Source organism: Salmo salar, chromosome 15, assembly GCF_965601325.2.
Source record: "Salmo salar chromosome 15, fSalSal1, whole genome shotgun sequence".
Classification (NCBI taxonomy): Eukaryota; Metazoa; Chordata; class Actinopteri; order Salmoniformes; family Salmonidae; genus Salmo; species Salmo salar.
In genome coordinates, this window is record NC_138305.1 from 114,825,066 (window position 1) to 114,847,500 (window position 22,435).

Consider the following 22,435-nt stretch of genomic DNA (forward strand, 5'->3'; position numbering starts at 1 on the left):
GACAGATGGAGAGAAGGACGGATGGAGAGATGGAGAGAAGGACGGATGGAGAGATGGAGAGAAGGACGGATGGTTGGACTAAGAGTGTCAGGGTTTGGTCGGGCTCTTAGGTTTGTGTTTTTTTTATTAAACTTGTATGTTTTCAGAGAAGCCCAATTTAAATCAGCGTCCCATTCTCAATGGTGCCCTGAGAACAAACATTTCCCAAATCAACATGATCATTTAATAAAAACAGCAAAAAGCAGCAGTTACAGAAACACTACATTACCACAACACAAATACATTATTACAGTCAACCAAAACACTCACAAACATCATTGAGTTCATTCCTCATCAGCATTCTAAACTGCCCTATTGGCACCAGGGATTCAAGACATAATGAGGTTAGTAAATGATTCCAAACATGGCGGGGTGTTAAAACTAAAAGCTGATTGGTTGGTAGAGACACAAGGGACCTCAAGAGTTAACCAGCCCTGTGAGCGGGTTTGGTTCATTGTATTTTATACTTTAAAGAGAAGTGAGATATGTCGGATGCTTTGTCAACTAAAAGGGAGTAATGAAGAGATTTTAGTGAGGTCCAGCAGACCTTCTGATAAAGGACGCAGTGGTGAGGATTAAACCTGGTATCTGTGTTAAAGCGAAGCGCTGTGGTACACTGGGTCAAAGGGTTTTAGAGGAGTGGCTGCTGCATTCTGAGTGTGTATTACTGTGAGTGTATTACTGTGAGTGTATTACTGTGTATTACTGTCTGTGTATTACTGTGTATTACTGTGTATTACTGTCTGTGTATTACTGTGTGTGTATTACTGTGTGTGTATTACTGTCTGTGTATTACTGTGTATTACTGTCTGTGTATTACTGTGTATTACTGTCTGTGTATTACTGTGTGTGTATTACTGTGTGTTACTGTGAGTGTATTACTGTGAGTGTATTACTGTGTGTTACTGTGAGTGTATTACTGTGAGTGTATTACTGTGACTGTATTACTGTGTGTGTATTACTGTGTGTGTATTACTGTGTGTGTATTACTGTGTGTGTATTACTGTGTGTCACCTGATGTGTGTATTACTGTGAGTGTACTACCATGTGTGTACTACCGTGTGTGTATTACTGTGAGTGTATTACTGTGTGTTACCAGATGTGTGTACTACTGTGTGTGTACTACTGTGTGTGTATTACTGTGTGTGTATTACTGTGTGTGTATTACTGTTTGTGTATTACTGTGTATTACTGTGTATTACTGTGTGTGTATTACTGTGTGTGTATTACTGTGTGTGTATTACTGTCTGTGTATTACTGTCTGTGTATTACTGTGTATTACTGTCTGTATTACTGTCTGTATTACTGTCTGTGTATTACTGTGTATTACTGTCTGTGTATTACTGTGAGTGTATTACTGTGAGTGTATTACTGTGTGTGTATTACTGTGAGTGTATTACTGTGAGTGTATTACTGAGAGTGTATTACTGAGAGTGTATTACTGAGAGTGTATTACTGAGAGTGTATTACTGAGAGTGTATTACTGTGAGTGTATTACTGTGTGTGTATTACTGTGTGTGTATTACTGTGAGTGTATTACTGTGTGTGTATTACTGTGAGTGTATTACTGTGTGTGTATTACTGTGTGTCACCTGATGTGTGTATTACTGTGAGTGTACTACCATGTGTGTACTGCCGTGTGTGTATTACCGTGTGTGTATTACCGTGTGTTACCAGATGTGTGTACTACCGTGCGTGTATTACAGTGTGTGTATTACTGTGAGTGTATTACTGTGTGTTACCAGATGTGTGTATTACTGTGTGTGTACTACTGTGTGTGCCAGGTGTGTACTACCGTGTGTGTATTACCGTGTGTTACCAGATGTGTGTACTACCGTGCGTGTATTACAGTGTGTGTATTACTGTGTGTGTATTACTGTGTGTCACCTGATGTGTGTATTACTGTGAGTGTACTACCATGTGTGTACTGCCGTGTGTGTATTACCGTGTGTGTATTACTGTGTGTTACCAGATGTGTGTATTACTGTGTGTGCCAGGTGTGTACTACCGTGTGTGTACTACCGTGTGTGTACTACCGTGTGTGTATTACTGTGTGTGTATTACTGTGTGTTACCAGATGTGTGTATTACTGTGTGTTACCAGATGTGTACTACCGTGTGTGTACTACCGTGTGTGTACTACCGTGTGTGTATTACCGTGTGTGTATTACTGTGTGTTACCAGATGTGTGTATTACTGTGTGTGCCAGGTGTGTACTACCGTGTGTGTACTACCGTGTGTGTATTACTGTGTGTGTATTACTGTGTGTTACCAGATGTGTGTATTACTGTGTGTTACCAGATGTGTACTACCGTGTGTGTAAACATGGAGTAGAGAAGGCAAGCTGATCTGTAAACGGCTTCTCTACATACTGTACCACCATGGAATGTACTGGACTTGTGTATGTCAGGCAGGCAGTGGTGTCAGGAAGGAGAGGTCTTCATGCAGTCTGATCCATTTAACTGGTCCTGTCCAGTATTCCGGCGAAGGAGGGGCCTATCGGAGGAGGAGGGGGGTCTAGATTGACAGGGGAGGCGGGGCCAGAGCTCTCATTTCCTGTAGGGGCGGGCCCTCGGCCGCTGTATTGACCAATGAAAGAGCCGTCCTCGTTGAACTGGATGTCGACACTGTCTCCGTATTCGGCCAGGGAGTCGTCACTCCCCAGTTTACTCTCCACACACAGAGATGGCTGACTGACTGACCGCTTCTCATCGCCATCACTATGGAGACAGAGGAAACAGTAACAGAGAAATAGCTACATATGAACACCACGTTAAAACAAAATAGAACGAAGAGAGAGAGAGAGAGAGAAAAAGTTCTCACCTTTCCAGAGATCTGCAGAAATGAAGCAGCATGGGGTAGAGAGGGAGGTTAAAGGTTAGGGGTCAGGGGTTAGAGGTTAGGGGTCGGGGTTAGGGGTCAGGGGTTAGAGGTTAGGGGTTAGGGGTCAGGGGTTAGAGGTCAGGGTTAGGGGTCGGGGTTAGGGGTCAGGGGTTAGAGGTTAGGGGTCAGGGGTCAGAGGTTAGAGGTTAGGGGTTAGAGGTTAGAGGTTAGGGGTTAGAGGTCAGGGTTAGGGGTTAGGGGTCAGGGTTAGGGGTTAGAGGTTAGGGGTTAGGGGTCAGGGGTTAGAGGTCAGGGGTTAGAGGTTAGGGGTCAGGGGTTAAAGGTCAGGGTTATTGGAGATTAAAAATACTTATGTTTTGTGTGTATTGTGTAAAGATGTGTGTGTGTGCTGTGTAATGATGTGTGTGTGCTGTGTAATGATGTGTGTGTGTGCTGTGTAAAGATGTGTGTGTGTGCTGTGTAAAGATGTGTGTGTGTGTGCTGTGTAAAGATGTGTGTGTGTGTGTGCTGTGTAATGATGTGTGTGTGTGTGCTGTGTAATGATGTGTGTGTGTGTGCTGTGTAATGATGTGTGTGTGTGTGTGCTGTGTAATGATGTGTGTGTGTGCTGTGTGTGCTGTGTAATGATGTGTGTGTGTGCTGTGTGTGCTGTGTAATGATGTGTGTGTGTGTGCTGTGTAATGATGTGTGTGTGTGTGTGCTGTGTAATGATGTGTGTGTGTGCTGTGTGTGCTGTGTAATGATGTGTGTGTGTGCTGTGTGTGCTGTGTAATGATGTGTGTGTGTGTGCTGTGTAATGATGTGTGTGTGTGTGCTGTGTAATGATGTGTGTGTGTGCTGTGTGTGTTGTGTAATGATGTGTGTGTTGTGTAAACCCAGGTAACAACAAACGTTCCCATAACTTTAGAGAATGTTCCCTCAACGTCAAACAGAACTTACCCAGAACGTGGTTGCCACGTTCTCTGAATATCCTGTATGAACGTTCTAAACAGGTTTCATGGGAATGTTAGAAGAACATTTCTGTGTATTAGTTCATCACCTGTTGATCCCAAAGAAACATTCTCCAAAATAAACTGTGTTTCAACATTAAACATCACTAATCAAAAGGGGAGCATCTCCCAGAAGCATCGCTGGTGAGTAAAACCCGTGAATTCACTCTCCCAGAAGCGTCGCTGGTGAGTAAAACCCGTGAATTCACTCTCCCAGAAGCATCGCTGGTGAGTAAAACCCGTGAATTCACTCTCCCAGAAGCGTCGCTGGTGAGTAAAACCCGTGAATTCACTCTCCCAGAAGCGTCGCTGGTGAGTAAAACCCGTGAATTCACTCTCCCAGAAGCGTCGCTGGTGAGTAAAACACGTGAATTCACTCTCCCAGAAGCGTCGCTGGTGAGTAAAACCCGTGAATTCACTCTCCCAGAAGCATCGCTGGTGAGTAAAACCCGTGAATTCACTCTCCCAGAAGCGTCGCTGGTGAGTAAAACCCGTGAATTCACTCTCCCAGAAGCATCGCTGGTGAGTAAAACCCGTGAATTCACTCTCCCAGAAGCATCGCTGGTGAGTAAAACCCGTGAATTCACTCTCCCAGAAGCATCGCTGGTGAGTAAAACCCGTGAATTCACTCTCCCAGAAGCATCGCTGGTGAGTAAAACCCGTGAATTCACTCTCCCAGAAGCATCGCTGGTGAGTAGCCTTCTTCAGTGTGGAGGTACAAATATTTTTTACATCACCCCTTGCTATTGTCGCCGAACCCATCAAGGCTTTGATCAGTGATATACCCCACCAACATTAGACCACGATACAGCAAGCCCTAAAAATGCTGAAATAACTAAATCGAATCAATGATGCGAATAGTCAGATTAACTGAGACCCAATATGGAGGCGTAGCAGGAAGACCAGAGTACCATGAACCAAGAGGTTGTGAGTTCAAATCCCAGGTGAGAATAATAATTACTGTAAAAATGAACATGCACTATGTCATCACGTTAGTCAAAATGTGTCAAATATGTTAGTTGAAAACAGTATGTTAAAAGCACTGTGTGTGTGTGTGAGTCTCCTTGACAACAGACAAAGAACTATGAGTGGATCAGTGGTTCACCAAGCAGGGCCTTGATTGGCTCAGCAACAGAAGCATGGCCTTGATTGGCTCAGAAACAGAAGCAGGGCCTTGATTGGCTCAGCAACAGAAGCAGGGCCTTGATTGGCTCAGCAACAGAAGCAGGGCCTTGATTGGCTCAGCAACAGAAGCAGGGCCTTGATTGGCTCAGCAACAGAAGCAGGGCCTTGATTGGCTCAGCAACAGAAGCAGGGCCTTGATTGGCTCAGCAACAGAAGCAGGGCCTTGATTGGCTCAGCAACAGAAGCAGGGCCTTGATTGGCTCAGCAACAGAAGCAGGGCCTTGATTGGCTCAGCCACAGAAGCAGGGCCTTGATTGGCTCAGCAACAGAAGCAGGGCCTTGATTGGCTCAGCAACAGAAGCAGGGCCTTGATTGGCTCAGCAACAGAAGCAGGGCCTTGATTGGCTCAGCCACAGAAGCAGGGCCTTGATTGGCTCAGCCACAGAAGCAGGGCCTTGATTGGCTCAGCAACAGTAACAAGGCGTAATGTGTAATGAAAACATTTCTTTGGGACCATCAGTTGATGTCCTGACAACTGATACAGAAATGTTCCTGAAAAGTTCCCATGAAACCTGTCTAGAACATTCATACAGGATATTCAGAGAACATGGCAACCACGTTCTGGGTAAGTTCTTTCTAACATTAACGGAATTTTCACAAAACATGCTAAACAGGTTCTCAGGAGGTTTTTGCTAACATACATAGAATGTTCCCCTAACCTAACTAACAGAAAACTGGACCCTCAAACATCTGGAGAACATTACAGGTAACTTCCCGAAAACGTTCTCTCTCCCTAGAATTCTTAGCTGTGCTGTGTAAAGATGTGTTTGTGTGTGTGTGCTGTGTAAAGATGTGCTGTGTGTGCTGTGTGTGTGTGTGTGTGTGTGTGTGTGTGTGTGTGTGTGTGTGTGTGTGTGTGTGTGTGTGTGTGTGTGTGTGTGTGTGTGTGTGCGTGCGTGCGTGCGTGCGTCGTTAGATATGACAAACCTGTACTCTCCGAACGTCTCGTCTTTCATTGGCCGAGCCTCGGAGTCCATCTGACTCTCTTCCTTGTCTTTCACTGGAGGAGAGACACAGGTGAGTGCTCAGCTGGAAGAGACGCAGCCTGCAACTCAAGTTAGTGTGAAAACGTACAGTAGACGGAGGGACAGACAGACACATCCCAGAGGGGAAAGTGTGTGTGTAGTTACCTGCGTACTTGCCCCCTTTACTCCTCTTGATGAAACAGAGAACCAGAAGCAGCAACAACAGCAACACCACAGCACTGATCAGCCCGATGAACCAGCCTTGAGTAGCAAAATCCCCTTCCACACCACGTAGCTCTGGGGAGACAGAGACGGAGCGAGTGAGTGCAAGAGAGAGAGAGAGAGACAGAGAGAGACCAGACCTCTTTATTAAACAACCCCACAGACGAGCAACCCCCCCCCCCCCCCCCCCCCCCCCCCCCCCCCCCCCCCAAGCAGAAAGTCAACCTCCCAGCATAGAGTACCACTCCCTCATTGAAATGAAGGATAAATTCAACAGGGGGATGGAGGAGAGGGTGAGGGGGGATGGAGGAGAGGGTGAGGGGGGTGGAGGAGAGGGAGAGGGGGTGGAGGAGAGGGAGAGGGGGGATGGAGGAAGAGGGTGAGGAGGATGGAGGAGAGGGTGAGGGGGGGTGGAGGAGAGGGTGAGGGGGGATGGAGGAGAGGGTGAGGGGGGATGGAGGAGAGGGAGAGGGGGGATGGAGGAGAGGGAGAGGGGGGATGGAGGAGAGGGTGAGGGGGGATGGAGGAGAGGGTGAGGGGGGGTGGAGGAGAGGGAGAGGGGGTGGAGGAGAGGGAGAGGGGGGATGGAGGAGAGGGTGAGGAGGATGGAGGAGAGGGTGAGGGGGGGTGGAGGAGAGGGTGAGGGGGGATGGAGGAGAGGGTGAGGGGGGATGGAGGAGAGGGAGAGGGGGGATGGAGGAGAGGGTGAGGGGGATGGAGGAGAGGGTGAGGGGGGATGGAGGAGAGGGTGAGGGGGATGGAGGAGAGGGTGAGGGGGGATGGAGGAGAGGGTGAGGGGGGATGGAGGAGAGGGTGAGGAGGATGGAGGAGAGGGTGAGGGGGGATGGAGGAGAGGGTGAGGGGGGATGGAGGAGAGGGTGAGGGGGGATGGAGGAGAGGGTGAGGGGGGATGGAGGAGAGGGTGAGGAGGATGGAGGAGAGGGTGAGGGGGGATGGAGGAGAGGGTGAGGGGGGATGGAGGAGAGGGTGAGGGGGGATGGAGGAGAGGGTGAGGGGGGATGGAGGAGAGGGTGAGGGGGGATGGATGGAGGAGGGTGAGGGGGGATGGAGGAGAGGGTGAGGGGGGATGGAGGAGAGGGTGAGGGGGGATGGAGGAGAGGGTGAGGGGGGATGGAGGAGAGGGTGAGGAGGATGGAGGAGAGGGTGAGGGGGGATGGAGGAGAGGGTGAGGGGGGATGGAGGAGAGGGTGAGGAGGATGGAGGAGAGGGTGAGGGGGGATGGAGGAGAGGGTGAGGGGGATGGAGGAGAGGGTGAGGAGGATGGAGGAGAGGGTGAGGGGGGATGGAGGAGAGGGAGAGGGGGTGGAGGAGAGGGTGAGGGGGGATGGAGGAGAGGGTGAGGGGGGATGGAGGAGAGGGTGAGGAGGATGGAGGAGAGGGTGAGGGGGGATGGAGGAGAGGGAGAGGGGGGATGGAGGAGAGGGAGAGGGGGGATGGAGGAGAGGGAGAGGGGGGATGGAGGAGAGGGAGAGGGGGGATGGAGGAGAGGGTGAGGGGGATGGAGGAGAGGGTGAGGGGGGATGGAGGAGAGGGTGAGGGGGATGGAGGAGAGGGTGAGGGGGGATGGAGGAGGGAGGGGGTGGAGGAGAGGGTGAGGGGGGAGGGAGGGAGACTGCTGGAGGAGAGGGGAGGGGGATGGAGGAGAGGGTGAGGGGGATGGAGGAGAGGGAGAGGGGGTGGAGGAGAGGGAGAGGGGGATGGAGGAGAGGGTCAGGGGGGACTGGCGGAGAGGGAGAGGGGGGATGGCGGAGAGGGCGAGGGGGGCTGGAGGAGAGGGAGAGGGGGGATGGAGGAGAGGGGGGGATGGAGGAGAGGGAGAGGGGGGATGGAGGAGAGGGTGAGGGGGGATGGAGGAGAGGGTGAGGGGGATGGAGGAGAGGGTGAGGGGGATGGAGGAGAGGGAGAGGGGGTGGAGGAGAGGGAGAGGGGGATGGAGGAGAGGGTGAGGGGGATGGAGGAGAGGGAGAGGGGGGATGGAGGAGAGGGAGAGGGGGATGGAGGAGAGGGAGAGGGGGGATGGAGGAGAGGGGAGGGGGATGGAGGAGAGGGAGAGGGGGGATGGAGGAGAGGGTGAGGGGGGATGGAGGAGAGGGTGAGGGGGATGGAGGAGAGGGTGAGCGGGGATGGAGGAGAGGGTGAGGGGGATGGAGGAGAGGGAGAGGGGGGATGGAGGAGAGGGAGAGGGGGGATGGAGGAGAGGGAGAGGGGGATGGAGGAGAGGGGGGGATGGAGGAGAGGGAGAGGGGGGATGGAGGAGAGGGTGAGGGGGATGGAGGAGAGGGTGAGGGGGATGGAGGAGAGGGTGAGGGGGATGGAGGAGAGGGTGAGGGGGATGGAGGAGAGGGAGAGGGGGATGGAGGAGAGGGTGAGGGGGATGGAGGAGAGGGTGAGGGGGGATGGAGGAGAGGGTGAGGGGGATGGAGGAGAGGGAGAGGGGGATGGAGGAGAGGGAGAGGGGGGATGGAGGAGAGGGAGAGGGGGGATGGAGGAGAGGGTGAGGGGGAATGGAGGAGAGGGAGAGGGGGAATGGAGGAGAGGGAGAGGGGGGATGGAGGAGAGGGTGAGGGGGGATGGAGGAGAGGGTGAGGGGGGATGGAGGAGAGGGAGAGGGGGGATGGAGGAGAGGGTGAGGGGGATGGAGGAGAGGGTGAGGGGGGATGGAGGAGAGGGTGAGGGGGGACAGGAGAGGGAGAGGGGGGATGGAGGAGTGGATCAGACTGCTGGAGGAGAGGGGAGGGGGATGGAGGAGAGGGTGAGGGGGATGGAGGAGAGGGTGAGGGGGATGGAGGAGAGGGAGAGGGAGTGGAGGAGAGGGTGAGGGGGGATGGAGGAGAGGGTGAGGGGGATGGAGGAGAGGGAGAGGGGGATGGAGGAGAGGGAGAGGGGGATGGAGGAGAGGGAGAGGGGGGATGGAGGAGAGGGAGAGGGGGGATGGAGGAGAGGGAGAGGGGGGATGGAGGAGAGGGTGAGGGGGGATGGAGGAGAGGGAGAGGGGGATGGAGGAGAGGGAGAGGGGGATGGAGGAGAGGGAGAGGGGGATGGAGGAGAGGGTGAGGGGGGATGGAGGAGAGGGTGAGGGGGGATGGAGGAGAGGGTGAGGGGGGATGGAGGAGAGGATCAGACTGCCCCCTGGACCTACATCCAGACCAACCCCCCAAGTTTAATTCCCATATAGCCTATCCAGGTATGATTAATCATTATCATTGATTAATTAATTAAATTTGCTTTTGCAAATACATCACGTCCAACTCCCACATTACTGGTACAGTACTGATGGTTCATTAACGTCTATAAATAGATTTAAATCGTCTTTGCAGCTCCAACATATTCCAAAACCAAACTTTGGAAAAAAAATTGGAATCCTTTCAAATGTTCTAATAATGTGCAAGCTATCAGAGGGGGTAGTCCCCACTCGCCCGCTAATTAGTGAACCTCCACCCATAAATGGATTGATCTCTGACCTCATCAGCGATACCAACCCTAATTATTCCATTAGCGGAAGAACAGCGGAAATTGCAAACAACGCTCTCAAAAATCAACCATCTGGCGCAGGCCTCGTAAAGGTTCTCTCCAGTCTAGCTCTGATGTCTTGCCATCCGAGATTGGCATCTGTCCAATACCGCAGTGCACAGCTGAAGCACGAGCAGGTAGACATAAAGGTTGAGAGAACCGGGAAACCAATGACAAATGCAGAAAAGGGAAAAATTCTGCTATGAAACTGCGTTTGACGATGAGCAAGCACCAACTCTTCAACAAAATCGTCTTCTACAGGAACAAAATCGTCTGCTGCAGGAAACACAATTTAGCCAAAACTAAATACGATGATGTCCACGCCAAACTAGATAAATCTGACGGGTTATCTACAAACAGACCGAAAGGAGCAAGTGCGACACTCACCTGTCCAAAATCAGTACTCTAAGTGCTGAAGTGGACTCTGCAGTGCAGCAGAATACCACCCTTAGGTACCATCTGGAGGAAGTCCAGAATGGTCACGCTACACAGCGTGACTACCAATCCAAGCAACCGGAGCCCTGTACTCACAGGAGTAAAGACGATAGGTTTCAGACCTTGCCTCACTCATGTGTCCCTCAGTTTTCTCCTCTTGGCCCTTCAGCCTCAACTTCCCCACAGGATGAAGCCGACCCTTCGCCCGCTTGGCGCAGAATACCTTGACAAACTCGTCAAGAATTTCCCCACCTTTGACCCCGTTCCTGGTCAGCCAAACGATACTGAGACATTCCTACCTGACATAGAGGACGCATTGGATGGCTACCCGAACGCTACGGGTTCTGACAGGGTTTACCTGTTGAAGCGAACGTCGAATAGACACGTGACAAGGTTCATTCGTCTACAACAGCAACACGTGCTAAATGACTATGCTAAACCTGCCACAGCTTTCAGTGGTTCTGCGACACGCTAACACCATCAAACAAGCTCAGAACGAACACCCACAAGCTTACTATCATAGGCTTCGTTCAGCTTACTTTGGCCTACTCACTAAAACAGGAATGGAAGAGCAGTTACCGTTCAAACAAATGTTTCTGTCGAACATGTATCCCACCTTCATTACCTACTTGGGCCCTGCACCACACGTTGGCTTGCCTATCTTACAACTCAGAGAGCTTGCAAGCACAGCTTTTGAGGCATCAAAAGTTCACAACGCTAAGAGCCCTGACCACTCGGTTTTGAAGTTTGACCAGGAGCACTCACTCCAGTTAGAGGGTGCATTATCAGGTATTGGAGCGTCGAGAGATGACGCACAACAACGGTTTCTACCACGAAACCACAATTCAAATAACCTCCGCGGTCGAAATAACTGTAAAGTACGTCGCCTTCAAAACGACTACCGCTACAATCGACCTGTTCGCTACGTTACTGCACCCAACCCACACAAAGTGTCAGAGCACAAGGGGTTAAAGGACAATCAAATCGTAGACCAATGCTCTGCAGAAGTTCCACTACGTGAAGAACTAAAGCGAGAACATTTTTAGAAAAGGGTAAAAGATAAGTCACATAAGGACGAGACGAGGAATTACCGGACACCAGGGCCGCAGGAATTAACACCCATAGCAAGGACGTTAAAATTAAAATTTCTCCCGCTCTCACTCGAGACCCTATCCAGGGCCCGCTTGATCAAGAAACAAGCCCCCACATGTCTATAGACTCTGATACAAAAGTTCCGAAGAAAAAGGTCAAACGCTTCGTTAAAGCCAAGCCCACTCAAAATCTGAAAAGTCGATCTGCTTCCACCTTGAACAGAAATGACACATCACGTCGCTGTGAATGACCACTCCACTTTGTGGGGAATATGTCCACTAACCACGAATCTAAACGGCCATACCTGGAAACAGTCCTGGAGGACTGCTTAACTTGTCATGCGCTAATTGATTCGGCGACAATATCACTCATCTCTCTCTCTCTCTTGATGATCTCAAAAGGGCTTTGAAGCCAACTAAACGTTGGTTAAAAGTGGAACGATGCGACACTACACTTCGAGGGGTCACTCAGACTACCTCGCCTCTCACATTGAGAGTCATGCTGAAACTACACTTCCAGGACATATCGCTCGTTCACCCTGTGTATGTTACCAGCCTCGAATCTGTACCCCTGCTACTCGGAGCAGACTTGATGGATCGGTTACTCCCATTGATGGATTGGAAAACCAACCAGGTATGGTCACAGGCCACAGTGCCTTCTCCACTGACCACACTGTCCTCCCCTAACGCTAGCTGCAACGCAGTCATTCACGAGGGGTATCTGTCGAAAGCACCCCTTGGGAAAAAGACGTTTAGAAACCTCTTGGTGCAGAATCCGATCCAAAGAGATATCACGATATCTTGACACATGCCATCAGCAAACCTGATTGAGCATTCTTTTCATGATTTCGAGCCAGCTGTCTCTGTGAAGGACTTCCCTCCTCCTTGCAGTCATGCAATACGGTAGTTGAGATGAACTACCCTTGCCCTTCGGACACTTCCGCAAGAACTGCGGCCGTCTCAGCAAGAAAAATATTGATGCGCAGAGTATACTCTGCTTCCGATGATACACCTTCTGCTTTGTGGGGGACTGTCACCTTACAGTGACACTAATGGAACAAGATGGAGTGGTCAGATTTGCCGAAAGGAGGCGGGGGAGGGCGGGGGAGGGCCTTGTAAGCATCCCGGAAGTTTGAATAGCAATGGTCGAGAGTCTTAGTACCGTGAGTAGGACAGGCAATATGTTGATAGAATTTCGGCACCCAAGCCTTGAGATTTGCTTTGTTAAATTCCCCAGCTTCAATAAACGCAGCCTCAGGATTTGTGGTTTCCAGTTTGCATAAAGTCCAGTGAAGTTCTTTGAGGTCCGTCGAGGTTTTGGCTTGAGGTGGGATGTAAACAGCCGTGGCGATGACGGAGGAGAATTCTCTTGGGAGATAATATGGTCGGCAATTAATTGTGAGGTATTCTAGGTTGGGTGAACAAAATGACTTGAGTTCCTGTATGTTCCTAGAATTACACCATGAGTCATTAATCATGAAACACACCCCTCCGCCCTTCTACTTCCCAGAGAGATATTTATTCCTGTCTGAACAATGTACTGAGAATCCTGCTGAATTTACAGATTCCGACAGAGTATCCCAAGAGAGCCATGTTTCCGTGAAACAAAAGTATGTCACAGGCCCCGATGTCTCTCTGGAAAGAAATCCTTGCTCTAAGCTCATCAACTTTGTTATCCAAAGACTGAACATTGGCAAGTAATATACTCGGAAGCGGTGGGTGGTGTGCGCGCCTCCTAAGTCGAACCAGCAGGCCACCTCGAGTGCCTCTCCTCCGCCGGCGATGTTTTGGGTCGGCCTCTGGAATAAGTTAAATTGCTCTGGGGATAGCGAACAAAGGATCTGCTCCAGGGAAGTCGTATTCCAGGTCGTAATGCTGGTAGTTCTGGTGAGTTACCGCCGGTCTAATATCCAATAGCTCTTCCTGGCTGTATGTAATGACACAAAACATTTCCTGAGATAATAATATAAAAAAATAGTACATAAAAAAACGAAATACTGCAAAGTTTTCTAAGAGCTAGTCGAGATGCTGCCATCTCCGCTGGCTCCATCTTCCACCATATATATCAATGAATTGGCGCGGGCCCTAGAACAGTCTGCAGCACCCGTTCTCACCCTTCTAGAATCTGAAGTCAAATGTCTACTGTTTGCTGATGATCTGGTGCTTCTGTCCCCAACCAAGGAGGTCCTACAGCAGCACCTAGATCTTCTGCACAGATTCTGTCAGACCTGGGCCCTGACAGTAAAACTCAGCAAGACAAAAATAAGGGTGTTCCATAAAGGTCCAGTTGCCAGGACCACAAATCCAAATTCTATCTTGACACCGTTGACCTAAAGCCACAAAAAACAATACATACCTCGGCCTAAACATCAGAGCCACAAGTAAACTTCCACAAAGCTGTGAACGATCTGAGAGTCAAGGCAAGAATTCCCTTCAATGCCATCAAAAGGAACATAAAATGTGACATACCAATTAGGATCTGGCAAAAAATTCTTGAATCTGTTATAGAACCCAATGCCCTTTATGGTTGTGAGGTCTGGGGTCTACTCACCAACCAAGAATTTAACCATATTGAAACTCTGCATGCAGAATTCTGCAAAAATATCCTCTGTGTACAACGTAAAACACCAAATAATGCATGCAGAGCAGAACTAGGCCGATACTTGCTAATGATCAAAATCCAGAAAAGAGACGTTAAATTCTACAACCACCAAAAATGAAGCAATTTCCAAACCTTCCATAACAAAGCAATCGCCGACAGAGAGAGAGAGACAGAGAAAGAGAGAGATAGAGATAGACAGAGAACAGACAGCATGAGAATATTGAAAGAATGGTGGTGAAGTGGGTTCGAGTGTTTTAAGTTATATCTTCTAAATGGCATACAGTATATTATTATATATACATAAATGTGTGTGTACGTCAGTGTGTGTTTGTGTGTTTGTGCGAGTGTGAGGGAGTGTGAGGGAGTGTGAGGGAGCGTGAGGGAGCGTGAGGGAGTGTGAGGGAGTGTTGGAGTGTGAGAGAGTGTTAGGGAGCGTGAGGGAGCGTGAGGGAGTGTGAGGGAGCGTGAGGGAGCGTGTGGGAGCGTGAGGGAGCGTGAGGGAGTGTGAGGGAGCGTGAGGGAGCGTGAGGGAGCGTGAGGGAGCGTGAGGGAGTGTGAGGGAGTGTGAGGGAGTGTGAGGGAGAGTGTGGGAGTGTGAGGGAGTGTGAGGGAGTGTGGGGGAGTGTGAATGTCTACCTGGACCGGTGGTCTGTATCTCGTCCTCCCAGTGCGTGTAGTTGCCATGGGTGATGAGGAGGCGGTACTGTGTTCCAGGCTGAAGACCCGTCAGCGAATAGAATGCCTGCAATGTGTTAACCTGTTCTGACTCCTCCCACTTACCCCCAACTACACACACACACACACAAACACAAACATAAACAAAAGTGAGAGACAAATATTGGGTGAAAAAAGAGCAGAAACAGAAAGACAAAAAAACAAATATCCTCCATCTGTATATACTCTCCTCCCCTCCATCTGTATATACTCTCCTCCCCTCCATCTGTATATACTCTCCTCCCCTCCATCTGTATATACTCTCCTCCCCTCCATCTGTATATACTCTCCTCCCCCTCCATCTGTATATACTCTCCTCCCCTCCATCTGTATATACTCTCCTCCCCCTCCATCTGTATATACTCTCCTCCCCTCCATCTGTATATACTCTCCTCCCCTCCATCTGTATATACTCTCCTCCCCTCCATCTGTATATACTCTCCTCCCCTCCATCTGTATATACTCTCCTCCCCTCCATCTGTATATACTCTCCTCCCCTCCATCTGTATATACTCTCCTCCCCTCCATCTGTATATACTCTCCTCCCCTCCATCTGTATATACTCTCCTCCCCTCCATCTGTATATACTCTCCTCCCCTCCATCTGTATATACTCTCCTCCCCTCCATCTGTATATACTCTCCTCCCCTCCATCTGTATATACTCTCCTCCCCTCCATCTGTATATACTCTCCTCCCCTCCATCTGTATATACTCTCCTCCCCTCCATCTGTATATACTCTCCTCCCCTCCATCTGTATATACTCTCCTCCCCTCCATCTGTATATACTCTCCTCCCCTCCATCTGTATATACTCTCCTCCCCTCCATCTGTATATACTCTCCTCCCCTCCATCTGTATATACTCTCCTCCCCTCCATCTGTATATACTCTCCTCCCCTCCATCTGTATATACTCTCCTCCCCTCCATCTGTATATACTCTCCTCCCCTCCATCTGTATATACTCTCCTCCCCTCCATCTGTATATACTCTCCTCCCCTCCATCTGTATATACTCTCCTCCCCTCCATCTGTATATACTCTCCTCCCCTCCATCTGTATATACTCTCCTCCCCTCCATCTGTATATACTCTCCTCCCCTCCATCTGTATATACTCTCCTCCCCTCCATCTGTATATACTCTCCTCCCCTCCATCTGTATATACTCTCCTCCCCTCCATCTGTATATACTCTCCTCCCCTCCATCTGTATATACTCTCCTCCCCTCCATCTGTATATACTCTCCTCCCCTCCATCTGTATATACTCTCCTCCCCTCCATCTGTATATACTCTCCTCCCCTCCATCTGTATATACTCTCCTCCCCTCCATCTGTATATACTCTCCTCCCCTCCATCTGTATATACTCTCCTCCCCTCCATCTGTATATACTCTCCTCCCCTCCATCTGTATATACTCTCCTCCCCTCCATCTGTATATACTCTCCTCCCCTCCATCTGTATATACTCTCCTCCCCTCCATCTGTATATACTCTCCTCCCCTCCATCTGTATATACTCTCCTCCCCTCCATCTGTATATACTCTCCTCCCCTCCATCTGTATATACTCTCCTCCCCTCCATCTGTATATACTCTCCTCCCCTCCATCTGTATATACTCTCCTCCCCTCCATCTGTATATACTCTCCTCCCCTCCATCTGTATATACTCTCCTCCCCTCCATCTGTATATACTCTCCTCCCCTCCATCTGTATATACTCTCCTCCCCTCCATCTGTATATACTCTCCTCCCCTCCATCTGTATATACTCTCCTCCCCTCCATCTGTATATACTCTCCTCCCCTCCATCTGTATATACTCTCCTCCCCTCCATCTGTATATACTCTCCTCCCCTCCATCTGTATATACTCTCCTCCCCTCCATCTGTATATACTGGTGTAGATATACCATAGATAGAAGGTAGTCTCACCAGTCTGGTATAGATATACCATAGATAGAAGGTAGCCTCACCAGTCTGGTATAGATATACCATAGATAGAAGGTAGTCTCACCAGTCTGGTGTAGATATACCATAGATAGAAGGTAGCCTCACCAGTCTGGTGTAGATATACCATAGATAGAAGGTATCCTCACCAGTCTGGTGTAGATATACCATAGATAGAAGGTATCCTCACCAGTCTGGTATAGATATACCATAGATAGAAGGTAGCCTCACCAGTCTGGTATAGATATACCATAGATAGAAGGTAGCCTCACCAGTCTGGTATAGATATAACATAGATAGAAGGTATCCTCACCAGTCTGGTATAGATATACCATAGATAGAAGGTAGTCTCACCAGTCTGGTGTAGATATACCATAGATAGAAGGTAGCCTCACCAGTCTGGTATAGATATACCATAGATAGAAGGTAGCCTCACCAGTCTGGTGTAGATATACCATAGATAGAAGGTAGCCTCACCAGTCTGGTGTAGATATACCATAGATAGAAGGTAGCCTCACCAGTCTGGTGCAGATATACCATAGATAGAAGGTATCCTCACCAGTCTGGTGTAGATATACCATAGATAGAAGGTATCCTCACCAGTCTGGTATAGATATACCATAGATAGAAGGTAGCCTCAACAGTCTGGTATAGATATACCATAGATAGAAGGTAGCCTCACCAGTCTGGTATAGATATACCATAGATAGAAGGTAGTCTCACCAGTCTGGTATAGATATACCATAGATAGAAGGTAGCCTCACCAGTCTGGTGTAGATATACCATAGATAGAAGGTAGCCTCACCAGTCTGGTGTAGATATAGAATAGATAGAAGGTAGCCTCACCAGTCTGGTATAGATATACCATAGATAGAAGGTAGTCTCACCAGTCTGGTGTAGATATACCATAGATAGAAGGTAGTCTCACCAGTCTGGTGTAGATATACCATAGATAGAAGGTAGCCTCACCAGTCTGGTGTAGATATACTATAGATAGAAGGTAGTCTCACCAGTCTGGTGTAGATATACCATAGATAGAAGGTAGTCTCACCAGTCTGGTGTAGATATACCATAGATAGAAGGTAGCCTCACCAGTCTGGTATAGATATACCAAAGATAGAAGGTATCCTCACCAGTCTGGTGTAGATATACCATAGATAGAAGGTAGCCTCACCAGTCTGGTATAGATATACCATAGATAGAAGGTAGTCTCACCAGTCTGGTGTAGATATACCATAGATAGAAGGTAGCCTCACCAGTCTGGTATAGATATACCATAGATAGAAGGTTGTCTCACCAGTCTGGTATAGATATACCATAGATAGAAGGTAGCCTCACCAGTCTGGTATAGATATACCATAGATAGAAGGTATCCTCACCAGTCTGGTGTAGATATACCATAGATAGAAGGTAGCCTCACCAGTCTGGTATAGATATACCATAGATAGAAGGTAGTCTCACCAGTCTGGTATAGATATACCATAGATAGAAGGTAGTCTCACCAGTCTGGTATAGATATACCATAGATAGAAGGTAGCCTCACCAGTCTGGTGTAGATATAGAATAGATAGAAGGTAGTCTCACCAGTCTGGTGCAGATATACCATCGATAGAAGGTAGCCTCACCAGTCTGGTGCAGATATACCATAGATAGAAGGTATCCTCACCAGTCTGGTATAGATATACCATAGATAGAAGGTATCCTCACCAGTCTGGTATAGATATACCATAGATAGAAGGTAGCCTCACCAGTCTGGTATAGATATACCATAGATAGAAGGTAGCCTCACCAGTCTGGTATAGATATACCATAGATAGAAGGTAGCCTCACCAGTCTGGTGTAGATATACCATAGATAGAAGGTAGCCTCACCAGTCTGGTGTAGATATACCATAGATAGAAGGTATCCTCACCAGTCTGGTATAGATATACCATAGATAGAAGGTAGCCTCACCAGTCTGGTGTAGATATACCATAGATAGAAGGTAGCCTCACCAGTCTGGTATAGATATACCATAGATAGAAGGTAGCCTCACCAGTCTGGTGTAGATATACCATAGATAGAAGGTAGCCTCACCAGTCTGGTGTAGATATAGAATAGATAGAAGGTAGTCTCACCAGTCTGGTATAGATATACCATAGATAGAAGGTATCCTCACCAGTCTGGTATAGATATACCATAGATAGAAGGTAGTCTCACCAGTCTGGTATAGATATACCATAGATAGAAGGTAGCCTCACCAGTCTGGTGTAGATATACCATAGATAGAAGGTAGTCTCACCAGTCTGGTATAGATATACCATAGATAGAAGGTAGCCTCACCAGTCTGGTGTAGATATAGAATAGATAGAAGGTAGTCTCACCAGTCTGGTATAGATATACCATAGATAGAAGGTAGCCTCACCAGTCTGGTGTAGATATACCATCGATAGAAGGTAGCCTCACCAGTCTGGTGCAGATATACCATAGATAGAAGGTAGCCTCACCAGTCTGGTATAGATATACCATAGGTAGAAGGTAGCCTCACCAGTCTGGTATAGATATACCATAGATAGAAGGTAGCCTCACCAGTCTGGTATAGATATACCATCGATAGAAGGTAGCCTCACCAGTCTGGTATAGATATACCATAGATAGAAGGTAGCCTCACCAGTCTGGTGTAGATATACCATAGATAGAAGGTAGTCTCACCAGTCTGGTGTAGATATACCATAGATAGAAGGTAGCCTCACCAGTCTGGGGTAGATATACCATAGATAGAAGGTAGCCTCACCAGTCTGGTATAGATATACCATAGATAGAAGGTAGCCTCACCAGTCTGGTGTAGATATACCATCGATAGAAGGTAGCCTCACCAGTCTGGTGTAGATATACCATAGATAGAAGGTATCCTCACCAGTCTGGTGTAGATATACCATAGATAGAAGGTAGTCTCACCAGTCTGGTATAGATATACCATAGATAGAAGGTAGCCTCACCAGTCTGGTGTAGATATACCATAGATAGAAGGTAGCCTCACCAGTCTGGTGTAGATATACCATAGATAGAAGGTAGCCTCACCAGTCTGGTATAGATATACCATAGATAGAAGGTAGTCTCACCAGTCTGGTATAGATATACCATAGATAGAAGGTAGCCTCACCAGTCTGGTGTAGATATACCATAGATAGAAGGTAGCCTCACCAGTCTGGTGTAGATATAGAATAGATAGAAGGTAGCCTCACCAGTCTGGTGTAGATATACCATAGATAGAAGGTAGCCTCACCAGTCTGGTATAGATATACCATAGATAGAAGGTAGTCTCACCAGTCTGGTGTAGATATACCATAGATAGAAGGTATCCTCACCAGTCTGGTATAGATATACCAGAGATAGAAGGTATCCTCACCAGTCTGGTGTAGATATACCATAGATAGAAGGTAGCCTCACCAGTCTGGTATAGATATACCATAGATAGAAGGTAGCCTCACCAGTCTGGTATAGATTTACCATAGATAGAAGGTATCCTCACCAGTCTGGTATAGATATACCATAGATAGAAGGTAGTCTCACCAGTCTGGTATAGATATACCATAGATAGAAGGTAGTCTCACCAGTCTGGTATAGATATACCATAGATAGAAGGTAGCCTCACCAGTCTGGTGTAGATATACCATAGATAGAAGGTAGTCTCACCAGTCTGGTGTAGATATACCATAGATAGAAGGTAGCCTCACCAGTCTGGTGTAGATATAGAATAGATAGAAGGTAGTCTCACCAGTCTGGTGCAGATATACCATAGATAGAAGGTAGCCTCACCAGTCTGGTATAGATATACCATAGATAGAAGGTATCCTCACCAGTCTGGTGTAGATATACCATAGATAGAAGGTAGCCTCACCAGTCTGGTGTAGATATACCATAGATAGAAGGTAGTCTCACCTGTCTGGTATAGATATACCATAGATAGAAGGTAGCCTCACCAGTCTGGTGTAGATATACCATAGATAGAAGGTAGCCTCACCAGTCTGGTGTAGATATACCATAGATAGAAGGTAGCCTCACCAGTCTGGTATAGATATACCATAGATAGAAGGTATCCTCACCAGTCTTGCTGAGGTATTTGATGTGGAAGCTGTGGTTCCTGTATCTGTCTCCAGGGACCCAGCTCAGATTCACTGATGTTTCTCCAACGACAGTACTGATGTTACTGGGAGGTACTGGGGGGGAAATCAATGCATTAGATCCTATCACAGTACTGATGTTACTGGGAGGTACTGGGGGGGAAATCAATGCATTAGATCCTATCACAGTACTGATGTTACTGGGAGGTACTGAGGGGGGAAATCAATGCATTAGTTCCTATCACAGTACTGATGTTACTGGGAGGTACTGGGGGGGAAATCAATGCATTAGATCCTATCACAGTACTGATGTTACTGGGAGGTACTGGGGGGGAAATCAATGCATTAGATCCTATCACAGTACTGATGTTACTGGGAGGTACTGGGGGGGAAATCAATGCATTAGATCCTATCACAGTACTGATGTTACTGGGAGGTACTGGGGGGGGAAATCAATGCATTAGATCCTATCACAGTACTGATGTTACTGGGAGGTACTGGGGGGGAAATCAATGCATTAGATCCTATCACAGTACTGATGTTACTGGGAGGTACTGGGGGGGAAATCAATGCATTAGTTCCTATCACAGTACTGATGTTACTGGGAGGTACTGGGGGGGAAATCAATGCATTAGATCCTATCACAGTACTGATGTTACTGGGAGGTACTGGGGGGGAAATCAATGCATTAGATCCTATCACAGTACTGATGTTACTGGGAGGTACTGGGGGGGAAATCAATGCATTAGATCCTATCACAGTACTGATGTTACTGGGAGGTACTGGGGGGGAAATCAATGCATTAGTTCCTATCACAATACTGATGTTAGACTAACACAGGAATGGTTTCAATATCAATATATAGACAGTAGTCTATTCTGTTCCCTGTGTTAGTCTATACTGTTCCCTGTGTTAGTCTATTCTGTTCCCTGTGTTAGTCTATACTGCTCCCTGTGTTAGTCTATACTGTTCCCTGTGTTAGTCTATACTGTTCCCTGTGTTAGTCTATACTGTTCCCTGTGTTAGTCTATACTGTTCCCTGTGTTAGTCTATTCTGTTCCCTGTGTTAGTCTATACTGTTCCCTGTGTTAGTCTATACTGTTCCCTGTGTTATATCCCTGTGTTAGTCTATACTGTTCCCTGTGTTAGTCTATACTGTTCCCTGTGTTAGTCTAAACCTCATATTACAGTAGTTAATATTAGATAGCTAGGTGAGACAATCACAACTGTTGTTCGTACCTCCGTCCAGCAGGGTGGCAAACTCCCGTGTGATTGGGGGTCCCTGTCCGGCAGATGTGCGTCCCCTCAGGTAGAAGACGTAGCGGCTATGAGGGTCCAGACCTTCCAACAGGAAGTGGGTCACTGTGGGGTCATAGATCACCTCTACCTGAAGAGGACTGTTTCGGCTGTCTGAAACTGTAGAGGGGAGACACAGGGTTAGAGGCTGTCTGAAACTGGAGAGACACAGGGTTAGAGGCTGTCTGAAACTGGAGAGACACAGGGTTAGAGGCTGTCTGAAACTGGAGAGACACAGGGTTAGAGACTGTCTGAAACTGGAGAGGGGAGACACAGGGTTAGAGACTGTCTGAAACTGGAGAGGGGAGACACAGGGTTAGAGGCTGTCTGAAACTGGAGAGGGGAGACACAGGGTTAGAGGCTGTCTGAAACTGGAGAGACACAGGGTTAGAGGCTGTCTGAAACTGGAGAGACACAGGGTTAGAGACTGTCTGAAACTGGAGAGGGGAGACACAGGGTTAGAGGCTGTCTGAAACTGGAG

General features: G+C 48.1%; 1 protein-coding gene across 3 annotated transcripts in view; it reads right to left on the bottom strand.

The window, feature by feature from the left end:
• Positions 1–209: 209 nt before the first annotated feature.
• LOC106572978 (neural cell adhesion molecule L1.1) overlaps positions 210–22,435 on the bottom strand; it is an 81,096-nt gene continuing 58,870 nt past the window's right edge. Inside the window, exons 19-25 of one of the 3 annotated variants that reach the window (XM_082962311.1) lie at positions 21,898–22,074; positions 20,641–20,754; positions 14,539–14,688; positions 6,187–6,318; positions 5,984–6,056; positions 2,862–2,873; positions 210–2,758 (exon numbers count right to left, since the gene is read on the bottom strand). In XM_082962311.1, coding sequence (XP_082818437.1) covers positions 2,497–2,758; positions 2,862–2,873; positions 5,984–6,056; positions 6,187–6,318; positions 14,539–14,688; positions 20,641–20,754; positions 21,898–22,074 — 920 coding nt within the window. In that variant the 3' untranslated portion in view covers positions 210–2,496. The other 2 variants (XM_082962312.1, XM_082962313.1) reach the window with 2 other exon arrangements.